Source organism: Pan paniscus, chromosome 14, assembly GCF_029289425.2.
Source record: "Pan paniscus chromosome 14, NHGRI_mPanPan1-v2.0_pri, whole genome shotgun sequence".
Taxonomy (NCBI): domain Eukaryota; kingdom Metazoa; phylum Chordata; class Mammalia; order Primates; family Hominidae; genus Pan; species Pan paniscus.
In genome coordinates, this window is record NC_073263.2 from 50,788,035 (window position 1) to 50,800,100 (window position 12,066).

Sequence of the window (12,066 nt, forward strand, 5' to 3'; positions counted from 1 at the left end):
TTTGATGATAAAATACAGAAACCAAAAGTAAAATGGTTGTCAGGGGCTGGAGGGAGGAGGAAATGGGGAGTTATTGTTTAATAAGTATAGAGGTAGAGTCTGAATTTTTCAAAATAAAAAAGTTCTCCGGTAGTTGGTTACCTAACAATGTGAATATATTGCATCCTACGATTTCCTACATAGTGACAAAGTAGATAATACATGATCAAACTATAGATGATTATGAAAAAACAACAATATAATTTATTACTATTTTGTTTCACCATGTGGACATTTAAAAATTTAATTCATAAAATAACATGATGTCCTTCACATTCAAAGATGTAATTCTCCATCTCCCTTCACTACCTAGTTCCTTTCCCCAGAATTAATCACTGTTGCTGTTTCCTATGCATCCTTGCAGAGGTATTCAGTGCATATGTACCTTAAGTGGAAGCTTATGCCCTTTAATCTGTTTTTAACATAAATGAAGCATGCCACACACAGAGCACTACATATTCCTTTCCCACGTAACTGTATATACTGGAATTCACTCCATTTGAGCTTGTGACAAATATTTTGAGTTGTTTTCCTGCAATAGGACAGACTGGCCTCATAGACTGCATTCTATTTACAGATTCCTCTTATGATCCACATCATACATGGTTGGCTACACTGAGGCCTAAGAAATAAAATTTCTTGCTTTTTAAAATTAAATTGCCTCTTCAGGGGCCAAGTGACTATAAATTGACCTAGCTGAGTTGGAAAAAAAAATTACCTTGAAAGTAGCAAAGGCATCTGAAGCAATATCAAATGTTGACAACTCCACGTACTTAAAGAAATCTCTGAATTGATTAGAAAAGAGGATGATTTTGGCAAGTGGTTCATGTCGAATACATTCTCTCAGCATAATCCCACAACGTAAGGCAATCTGTGGGGCTTCATATCTAAAGCGTAAACAAGAGAGAAATAGAGAACTCTGTTATCCTATTAAAATAATATTAATGGCATCAAAAGAACCATTTCAATACTGCTATTAATGGAAGCATACATACCATTTGTCACGATTCATTCAATATCCACTGAAGATCTACTATGTGCCTGGCACTATTGCAGACGTATTCTGGAATTTGAGTGTATTCTGAAACACTTAGATATACTCAAATATGAACATGGTGACAGCTGGGGGTCGGGGGGATGAGGCAGAATGTAAACAATGAAAAGATAATTTCATATACTAAGAAGGGCCGTAAAAACTGCTGACAATAAAATACGCCACATTATAAAGGTGACTACTTAATTGTGTGTGTGTGTGTGTGTGTGTGTGTGTGTGTGTGTGTGTGAGTGACTACTTAAGTTACTTTACTTTAGACTCAAGGAAAGGGCAAAATGTTCCAGGCAAAGGGAAAAAACTGTTCAAAGGCTCCATGGCAAGAACAGGTTTGGCGAAACAGAGAAGGAGGAATAAAGCCTGTGTGATTCGATTGTAGGGGAAGAACCGTGAGTGGTGTGAAATGAGGCAGGGGTGGAGAGAAGGGCAGGGGCCAGATCCCAGATCAGATACAGCTTTGTCAGCCAAGGTAAGCAGTTGGTTTTATTTTAAGTGTAATGGGAAGCCTTTGGAGAGTTTAAAGCAAGAAATTGACAAGACTAACTTATGCTTTAAAAAGATCACTCTGGCTTCTTGTTGAGAATGTCTGTAAAACAGCAGGAGACAAATAAGAACAGGAGCAGAACCCAGGAGAGGGAACGGGAGCTTGGCCTGGGGTGGCAGGAGCAGAACAGAGGACTTTGGGCAGGTGGTGGATACTGTTCGGAGGAAGAGTCAACAAGACTTGCTGATGATGTAGCTGGAGTTGGGTGAGGGAATAAATTTGGAAACTGAGAATTCACGAATGATTCCTATGTTTTTGGCTTGAATCACTGGGTAGATGGTGGTGCTATTTATTAAGATGAATAAACTAGTAGAGGAACAAGTTAGTAAAGAAATTAAGAGTTTGTGGTTGACCACATTAGTTTTGAGATGGCTGATATCTAAGTAGAAATGTCTCCTTGGCAGTAGGATACACTTATCTGGACTTTAGGAAAAAGATAGGAGAGACCTATATAAATATATGATTTGCATGCAACAGGTGACTAATACATAGCTGTGGACTGATTGACTCACTTAAATCCTAAGTGGAATCATGGCTCACAGCAAAAAATATGCTAGACAAACGAAACATCTACTGTGGGAAACAATTCAGGACTGGCATACTAGATTGGTTCCATTTCTAATACAACAACAATCTCTCAAAGTCAAATTCAGTCTCTAAGTAAGTTTAAGATATATTCCAGTGTGTGATAAGATTTCAAGAAAATGAATAATGCTTAGCCCAAGTACAACAAGCCCTGTATTGAAATAATACAGTTGACAATTGTGTGGTAAATATAGGAAGAATAGAACAAAGAAAGATACAGTTGTGATACACTGGGAAGTGAGCAGAATATAAGGCCCCCTCCAAAAAAAAAAAATCTGGTGGGGCGTGACTGCTCACTCCTGTACTCCCAGCACTTTGGGAGGCTGAGGTGGATGGACTGCTTATGCTCAGGAGTTCGAGACCAGCCTGGGCAACACGGCTGACTTTACAAAAAATAAAAAAATAAAAAATTTAACTGAGACCCTGACTTTACAAAAACTTAAAAAATTAGCTGGACATGGTGGCACATGCCTGTAGTCCCAGCTACTCAGGAGGCTGAGGTGGGAGATTGCTTGACCCTGGAAAGTTAAGCGAGACTCTGTCTCCAAAAATAAAAATAAAATAAAATAAAATCTGACCATATTTTTGAAGAGATATCATTGACCATTTCAACTGAATACTAGTTTTTATGGAACTTTTATGATACTATAAAACTTTAAGATATTACTCATCAACTACTAGTAACAACATTTGTTGAACAATAAGTAATGTACTACTCTTTATAAGATTATAGAATTTTCATGAAAGACAGATTCAAGAATAAAGATTCAATTGAGGAAATAGACTACTTTCCAATATCAAATTTACAAATATTAGTAGAAGAAACAGCAAACAAAGATACCAGGGTGGTATTTATTCATTTTTGTCCTGTTTATGCTGAATGATATTCACAAATGTTGAGTATCCCCTGAATAACTCATAGTAACATTAAATGCTGATACATTCAGATAGTCATGATTCTTTGTAGAATATAAGGAATGCCAATTTATAGTGCTAGCAATTTCTCTTATTAGAAAAACCTGGAACTCAGCCTATTGGCTCACAAGGAACAGTTGTCAGGTGGGGTTTTAATAAAGATGTTGTAAAGAGGGGTATATGTTCTGAAATGTAAAGGAGAAAAGCACTGTCATTTATTGATAGAGTACTCAAGAGAGTATAAAATAAAGGCTGTTGGCCTAGAGAAAGAATCTAAAGGAAGGACAATTAAAATCCAGACTTATTGATCAGCAAGATATATGTGGATTTTTGTAATTTGGCCCTAACCTTAACTTTTCAGTTTCATCTCCCATCACATTCGTTATTTCCCTGGAGCCCCTCATTCCCTCAATTGGAATGCCCTTCTTACATTCCCACAACTCAGATGCTTCTCATCTCTCAAGGCTTAGTTCAAATGCCACCTCCTCCTTGAAGCCTTTCCTAATCACTACGATTCAGGATTATTCTTTCTGCCCTTCACACTCATACAACAGCTTGTCTGTAATTTCTCTTTAACACTTTTTTCATTCTGTATTATGTTATACTGCAGTAAATTGCTATAGGTCTATTTTCTTCATTACAATCAATTTAATTGTTGGGGATATGTTTTACTTATCCTGTTACCTTCTCCTCTCCTCCCCATCCCCATCTCCATTTGGTGTCTATGTCATTTATTGCTACTTTCTCCTGTCCCTACCCCAGTCTCCAAAGAGTGCCTATTATAATGTTTTTCATGAAGCATGCATATAATGAATTTAATGAACCTCAAACTGAAGAAATGTCTTAATACTAGAGTACTCTAATGAGAGTCAAACTCTGACGTATACAAAATATGCATCATCTCTGGCCAACATTTTCTCATTTCTTAATTCAATTTCCAAACTAAGACCATCTATAAAAAGTTTCCACTCTAACTTTTGGGTATAATTAGTTCTCTTTTTCCTTTCATTTCGTGAAGCTTATTGAAACCATCTGTGATGCACTGACAGTTTATTCTTGAGAATCAAAAGAATGTTTTTAAAAAACCAAGACTCCTCTGGGTCAGCACACTTGTCATTTCATCCCAGCAGTTTGACATCTGTCATTCTGAGATTACAACTTCTTAAATTCAGAAATACATAGGGATATACAGAGATATATAGGGAATTCTAATTCTCCTCAGTACTCTTTAAGTGATTTATAATTCACATAGATCATTTCTACCTGACTACCCTCTAGTATACTGACTTTTGATAGGTTATTGCTTACTATATAAAGAAGTGCTCCTAAAGATAAGCTTAGGTTAAGTTTCAAATCCCACTAACATTAATATCCTTAGGTCTGTTAAAGAATCAATATTTATCTCACCTAATCTATTCTACTCATAGATAAGCTTCCTGATGGCAAGGATCCTGCCTAATTACTGCATTTTCCACAATGGCTAACCCATGGCAGGTCCCCAGTAAAGGTTAATCTGATGAATGCTGAATCACTATTTGATAGAATTGAATCATATCTTCCCTCTTGATTTGTAATTTAGATCATATAGTCTGGACTATAATGAACTGTGTCAGTGTGGAGAAGGCACTATCTAGGCATGCCCATCAAATAATGACAACATAATGAAAAGTCTCTCTCAAATTTAATGAAAGCCAAAATGTAAGAGCAATGGTCTCAGCTGGCAGTGAGCTACAGTAATCATTACACAGAAAATGGTTAGAAGAATGATCTTGTGCAAGAATATTTCAATTTAAGAACAAAGATTACATTATGTAAGGGGGAAAATGACTTTTGTGATTATTGCTGGAAGTAAACAAGGCCAGGAAATACCTGGAAAGCTTTTGTAAAATGCCATTCAACAAACACTTGGCCTCCTCAATATAGTCAAGAACGTATGTTTCTAATCTAGAAACATTTGCTGACTAAAAATAATGAGTTAGGCCAGGCATAGTGGCTCATGCCTATAATCCCAGCACTTTGGGAGGCCAAGGCAGGAGGATTGCTTGAGCCCAGGAGTTTGAAACCAGCCTGGGCAACATAGTGGGACCCTGTTTCTACAAAAAAAAAAAAATTAATTAGCTAAGTGTGGTGGCATGCACTTGTAGTCCCGGCTATTTGGGAGGCTGAGTCAGGAGGATCACTTGAGCCTAGCAGGTTGAGACTATAGTGAGCTGTGATCACAGCTAGTATGGGCAACAGAGCAAGACCCTGTCTCGATAAATAAATAAAATAATGAGTTAGTTCTGTCCACCAAAAAGGCCTAGAAGCAATAACAATCCAATGTCAATGAGCACCCCTAGCAACCAGATTGTAGTCTCTAAGAACCATTCCTCTCTAAAAAGAACCAACATCCTTGGTAGAAATTTCAGGTCTTTGTCAGCAAATGTACAAGTTGGGTGGCGTATCTCGTTACACCAGAAAGCAAAGAAGCTCTCACAAACTATTTTAGTGATGTTAAGAGATATCACCTAGAAGGGGCCACAGATGGCCAATTGAGCATTAAAAAAACATGTGTAGAACTAAATAAGACATATAGAAAACATTAAATCCATTAGTTCATCAGATACTAGAAGAGTGTGTGTCTCTGTACATATATAAATATATATATATATTTATACACACACACATATATAAAGGCAGGGGGAGGGAGGGAAATAACTCATTAGACACCGATGAAAGTTCCTAGGATATCTTATTTTTCTCTAAAATGATAATTAAAAGAAAAGAATTGAGCATTTATTCTGCCTCTCTGGTATGAATTATACTTCAGAGTATTCTAACACCTGAAGCTGTGGTGGGTGAATGACAGTATTCTCTATAAAACTACTTTAGCCAATAAAAAATACAAAAGGAATGACAGAATTCAAAATTACCTTTTTGTCACCTCTAGCGAAATGACAGAATCAGGCAATGTTCATCAATGGATGGTAAAACAATTAAGTTTAAGGTTGATGGGAAACTTTATAGTGGATTAGACTGTCACCATCTGAACCCATTGCTCAGTCTTAGCATTACTAAAAGTACATCTCCTAATGTGATGAAATATGAACTACATAGCACCATCTATAAAATAACTGCCAAAATGAAACTGCTTAAAATTTTTATAATAAACTTAAAAAAACAGGATAATTGGGAGAAATTTATGATTTTAACATCAGCCTCCTGGAACATAGTCCACTGGCCACAGTTCTTTATGGATCACTGAGAGCTGTTCAGTGACCTCATTCTCAAGTTCTCTCAGTACCCTGGAATGTCATTTGCCTGAGCCAGAAGACAAATTCATTTAGAGTGAGTAAGTCCTTATTTATAATCTTTTCATAGAACTTGGGCTCCAAATACTTTTTACCATGTTTAATACCACATATCCAGATAATTCTCTTTGATACACAAGTATCAATTGCTTTTTGTCTTATATTCTTTATGGTTAGACTTAGGTTCTATACAGAATGTTACTATCATACTCTCATTTATATTATTGTTTGATGTGTAAATGTACCAATCAAGTTATGCCCTAGGTTTTAAAGTGACTTCACAAGGATAATTCGGTTAAAATCCTGACTTTTAAGAAGGGCTAAATCTCTAGCATTCAGTGCTAAATTAGAAAATGGTAACAGGGGCTGGGTGCGGTAGCTCATGCCTGTAATTCCAGCATTTTGGGAGGCCGAGGCAGGCAGATCACGAGACCATCTGGCTAACATGGTGAAACCTCGTCTCTACTAAAAATAGAAAAAATTAGTGAGGCGTGGTGGCATGGGCCTGTAGTCCCAGCTACTCAGGAGGCTGAGGCAGGAGAATCGCTTGAACCTGGGAGGCAGAGGTTGCAGTGAGCTGAGATCACGCCACTGCACTCAGCCTGGGCGACAGAGCGAGACTCCATCTCAAAAAAAAAAAAGAAAATGGTAACAGGTAAAACTGATTATGGTACAACTGTTCCACTGCCCTGTCCTCAGGAGCATCAACAATTCCCTCTCCCTTCACATTTGAACAGTCCTCGAATCTTCTTAAAGGTATAGTAATGGTAAGGAACATGGGATTTAGTGTCAGATCTGCATGGAAAACTAGGCTCTGTCATGTATTAACCATATAACCTTGAGCAATATCCTTACTCTCTCTGAGTTTCAGTTTCCTCATCTGTAAAATGGTAAAAAAATAATATGTAGTCCTCATAGTATTGGAAAGTAAACAACATAACATAAGTAAAGACATTACAATAGCTGGCACATAGCAAACAATGAGTAAATGGTTTATACAAAACAGGATGTGAAGGAATGAGTTAAAAGTTTGGGTTGAAAAACAGAAGAATAATCATTGCAATAGAGAATTAAAACCAGAGGTGTAGTCCCCAAATTGTCACTAATGATTTCTTTTGGAGAGATTATGGGATGTACTTTCTTTTTCTGTTCTACATTTCTAAAATGTTTTAGTTTTTAAATAATAACCACGTATTACTTTTGAATTGGAAAGAAATGGAAATGTTTTCAAATATGCATTCTCTTCATTCTCAGTATCTCCATTAAAGTTCTGATGATAATCTCTTCCCCAGACTCTTCCAAGCTGGAATCTCAGCCTCCCACCCCAAGCTATTTTCTATGTTGCCACCAGAACTCCTCATGTCTAGTCCCTGGATGACTCCATGTTGCCTACAGAATGACATTCAAACTCCCTAGTAGCACTTGGAAAGCTCTTCATCATCTGGTCTCAGTCTTTCCAACTTCATACGGCACCCTTCCCTCTGACTCACACAGAACTCTAGTCACACCAGAATTCTTGTCATTCTCCAAACACATAAAATCTCTTACATACTTTCACCTTTCTGTGGGCTGAAATGGCAATGAACAAAGTGATCTTAGATAGCACATGCTGAAGATGACAGAACCCCCTGATGAACTAGAACATCTGCTCTGCACTATTACATGAGAAATATACTTATCTTGTTGTGGGGCCAATTCACTTTGGGGTCTATGTGTTATAGAGGCTTTGCATCCCCTAACTAATAGATGATACAAGGATCTTTCCCTTTCCAGAGCTGAAAGAAACAATTCTCCAGTAAAACAATTATTTTGTACCCAAAACAAAAGTAATCATAGTACACTACTTTGCTCACTAGTGAGTAATAACTGTGCAATCATAATAATCTAAATGTGATTATTAAAATTTAAAATTATGATAAAGTTTATTAGGAAGATAAGGGAAAGGAAATAGAATAATGGTGGCAGTAAAAAGACTATCATCTAGTTTATCTTGTCAAAGATACTGCTTAAAATTGATAAGTGAAAAATTAGTATAAGCCCATTATTTGTAACACAGAGGTAAATATATGATGAAAACAATGATGAACAAATAAAAGAGATAAAAGTGGTTGTCTTTGGGTAATAGGACTGAAAAATGGAGAAGAAAGAGGCAAAGAGGCCAGGCGCAGTGGCTCACGCCTGTAATTCCAGCACTTTGGGAGGCTGAGGCAGGCAGATCACTTGAGGTCAGGAGGTCGAGACCAGCCTGGCCAAATAGTGAAAACCTGTCTCTACTAAAAATACAAAAATTAGCCATGCGTGGTGATGGGCACCTGTAATCCCAGCTATCCGGGAGGCTGAGGCAGGAGAACTGCTTGAACCCAGGAGGCAGAGGTTGCAGTGAGCCAAGATCGCATCACTGCACTCCAGCCTGGACAACAGAGCAAGACGCTGTCTCAAAAAAAAGAAAGAAAGAAAGAAAAGAAAAAAGAGACAAAGAACTGCTATTTATTGATATATCTGATTTTTAAACTATGTATTATTTTGATACAATTAAATATTTAAAATGTACAAGAGAGAAAATGAACACAGGTGAGATGGACTAGGTATGAAACAGCAGAATTGAAAACAGGAATACAATAAAATAAAGAGACGTCCTGGTTTGAGATGGTGGAGTAGAAAGACAAGGGGAGGAAGAAGATGGTCTGCTGTCCTCAAGCTTTGCTACACCTAGATCTCCAGTCTTTATGATTCAGAGTAGCCTCCAAATGCCCAAGAAACATTTATAAATAAGTATACATAAAAATAATAATCAGGGATTCTATCACCCACCTCGACTTCAGTTTTATGGCTTCCCTATAGACCCATATACATTCACCTTGGCAGATGCTAGCTACTGGAAAAACTCTCATACCTGTATTTCATTTCCCAGAACCAGAATATATATGTGTGTGCTTATGTGCGTGGTGAGGGCATTCAATCTCATGCAAGCAGGAAAAGGGTAAGTGGGCAGCTAGGAATAGGGCAGATAGGGAAGCATAAGCAATACTGTAATAGGAAGAGACAGAAATAGCAGAAATGTGGAGGAAAGGAAGGCAGTAAATGGAAGCATAACATTTAGAAACATTAAGGTGCAAAGAAAGGATTTTGCTGCAGTAATCATAGAGACAGATCTGGAGGGCTGACCTCACACATGACAAATACCTTTACTGCAGTTCCAAAAGGGAACTCATCATATCTCAAATGAGACTAATGCTATGCACTTTTAACAACTATTAAAAACTTAGCCCTACTTGAAAGGAAGCCATGTACCTACCCTTTGAGGAGCATAAACAGGATATGAGGATGAGCACTAATATACTCCACAGTAGGACTCCGAGTGCCTATCTGTCTTCTCAAGATGTTGTTAAATATCTGGGTCACATCTTTTTTTCCCTGTTAAAGAAACAAACAGAAATTAAATTGTACACTCTAAATGGATGAATTGTATAGTATGTGGAATATATACATACATATATACACACAGACAGAAATGGTACCATCCTTTCTAATATGCAAAAAAACGTTAACTTACTCTTCCCATAGACCCCTAACAAGCTGTGCTTGCAAACATAGTCTACAAAATGGATGCAGCTCCTTGCCACAGGATGTGTGCTGGGGGAAATTTGACCAACGAGAAATCCATTTCCCATAGAGCATGGAAGGACATAAAGTGAATATGACAGAACTGAATTCTTTGTTTTTTCACTGTCTACCTTTATGCAAGAAAAAAATTATGATTATCATTTTTAAACCTTCATGAATAAGGAAGGAAAACAGAAGAAGAAAATAAGATTTTAGTAAAATGTAGGTTAGAACCAAATTCCTTTTTCTTAGATCTACTTTCTAGAATTTTTTGCTTTCACGTTATCACTTTATTCACTGTTCTTCACCCTAGTGCCTTGACTTAAAAAATAAAGTGGGTTTTCCATTAGCTGGAAATATTTGATCTAGGTGATCATAACAAATCACATCTAGCCTAGAGGAATAGAAGAGATCACCGAATCAGTGAGACAGAGGAACCAGATATGCAATCATGGATAGGGCTTCTTAGAGTCCTCATGGACAAGACCTGCACTCTCATACACCTTACAACCTGTCTAGCCTGGTTTTCCAAAAGAAATCTTGGACTGGACCTGAGTTTACTATATGAAAAATAAGTACAAGAATGACTGATATGGTTTGGCTCTGTGTCCTCACCCAAATCTCATTACGAATTGTAATCCCTATAATCCCTATGTGTGGAGGGCAGGACCTGGTGCGAGGTGATTGGATCATGGGGGTGGTTTCCCTCATGCTGTTCTCGTGATAGTGAATCAGTTCTCACATGATCTGATGGTTTTATATGGGACTCTTTCCCCTTTGCTCATTCACTCTTCCTTCTCCTGCTGCCATGTGAAGGTCTGTGCCTGCTTCCCCTTCCACCATGATTTTAAGTTTCCTGAGGCCTCCCCAGCAATATGGAACTGTGACTCAATTAAACCCCTTTCCTTTTTAAATTACTCAGTCTCAAGTATTTCCTTATAGCAGTGTGAGAACATACTAATACAATGACATTGCATTCTCAATCAGTATGGCCCTAGTTCTGGCCTTCATCTCTCAACTAAACTATGAAAGAGCTTGCTTCAGTTACTGTCTCCACTTCAAAGCATCCTCACCCTGCAGAGTGAGCTAGCTAGAAATGCAAATATGACCATGCCATCTCTCTCCTTAAACACTTCAACGTCTCCCTTTTGCTTAGAAAAAAGTCCAATACAAAAAGGCCAGGCGTGGTGGCTCACGCCTGTAATCCCAGCACTTTGGGAGGCCAAGTGGGGCAGATCAAGAGGTCAGTAGTTCAAGACTAGCCTGGCCAATATGGTGAAACCCCATCTCTAGTAAAAATACAAAAATTAACCGGCTGTGGTGGCGTGCACCTGTAGTCCCAGCTACTTGGGAGGCTGAGGCAGAAGAATTGCTTGAACCCGGGAGGCAGAGGTTGCAGTGAACCGAGATCGTGCCACTGCACTCCAGCCCAGGCAATGGAGCAAGACTTCATCTCAAAAAAAAAAAAAAAGAGACAGAAAGAAAGGAAAGAGAGAGAGAGAGACAGAAAAAAAGAGAGAGAAAGAGAAAGAAAAGAAAGAAAGAGAGAAAGAAAGAAAGAGAGAGAGAAAGTCCAATACCCTTCAATGACTTGACAGCGGCCAACTTTTCCAGTCTCATCAGCTAACTATCACTTCCAATTCCTACATCAAGTTCTATTAGTACCAAATTGCTGCACCACATATACACAACATTTTATGGTTCTATATCTTTGTTGATGCTCTTCCTTTTTTCATGAACTCTGTCATTCTTTAAGATTCAGTTCAGGAGTTTTCTCCCCTGGGATGAGTGCCCCTCTCTGTACTACAACCATGTCCTTTGCCACATCGATCAGTACCTCCTCTTTCCCACTACCTCTACCTCCACCTTCACAGCAGCAAATACTTACTGAGTGCTTACTCTGTGCCAGGCACTTATGCTAAGAGCTTTACAGGTATTATCCAATTTTCACAACAACCTTATTTTTTTAAATTTCATATTCTTTTTGTTATTTTTTTTCTGGCATGCATACAACCACCTTATAATATACATATTATAAA

At 37.9% G+C, this 12,066-nt stretch overlaps 1 protein-coding gene across 17 annotated transcripts in view; it reads right to left on the bottom strand.

The window, feature by feature from the left end:
• The window catches only part of CAB39L (calcium binding protein 39 like), a 137,952-nt gene that overhangs the window by 41,748 nt on the left and 84,138 nt on the right, over positions 1-12,066 (bottom strand). For all 17 annotated transcript variants that reach the window (XR_008620630.2, XR_008620632.2, XR_001338760.4 and 14 more), the window contains 2 exons: positions 9,720-9,838; positions 758-926 (listed from right to left, as the gene is read on the bottom strand). Coding sequence is in view for 11 of the 17 variants with exons in the window: in XM_014347432.5 (XP_014202918.1) it covers positions 758-926; positions 9,720-9,838 (288 nt within the window). In the remaining 6 variants the exon portion in view is untranslated. The remainder of the gene's footprint in view (positions 1-757; positions 927-9,719; positions 9,839-12,066) is intronic.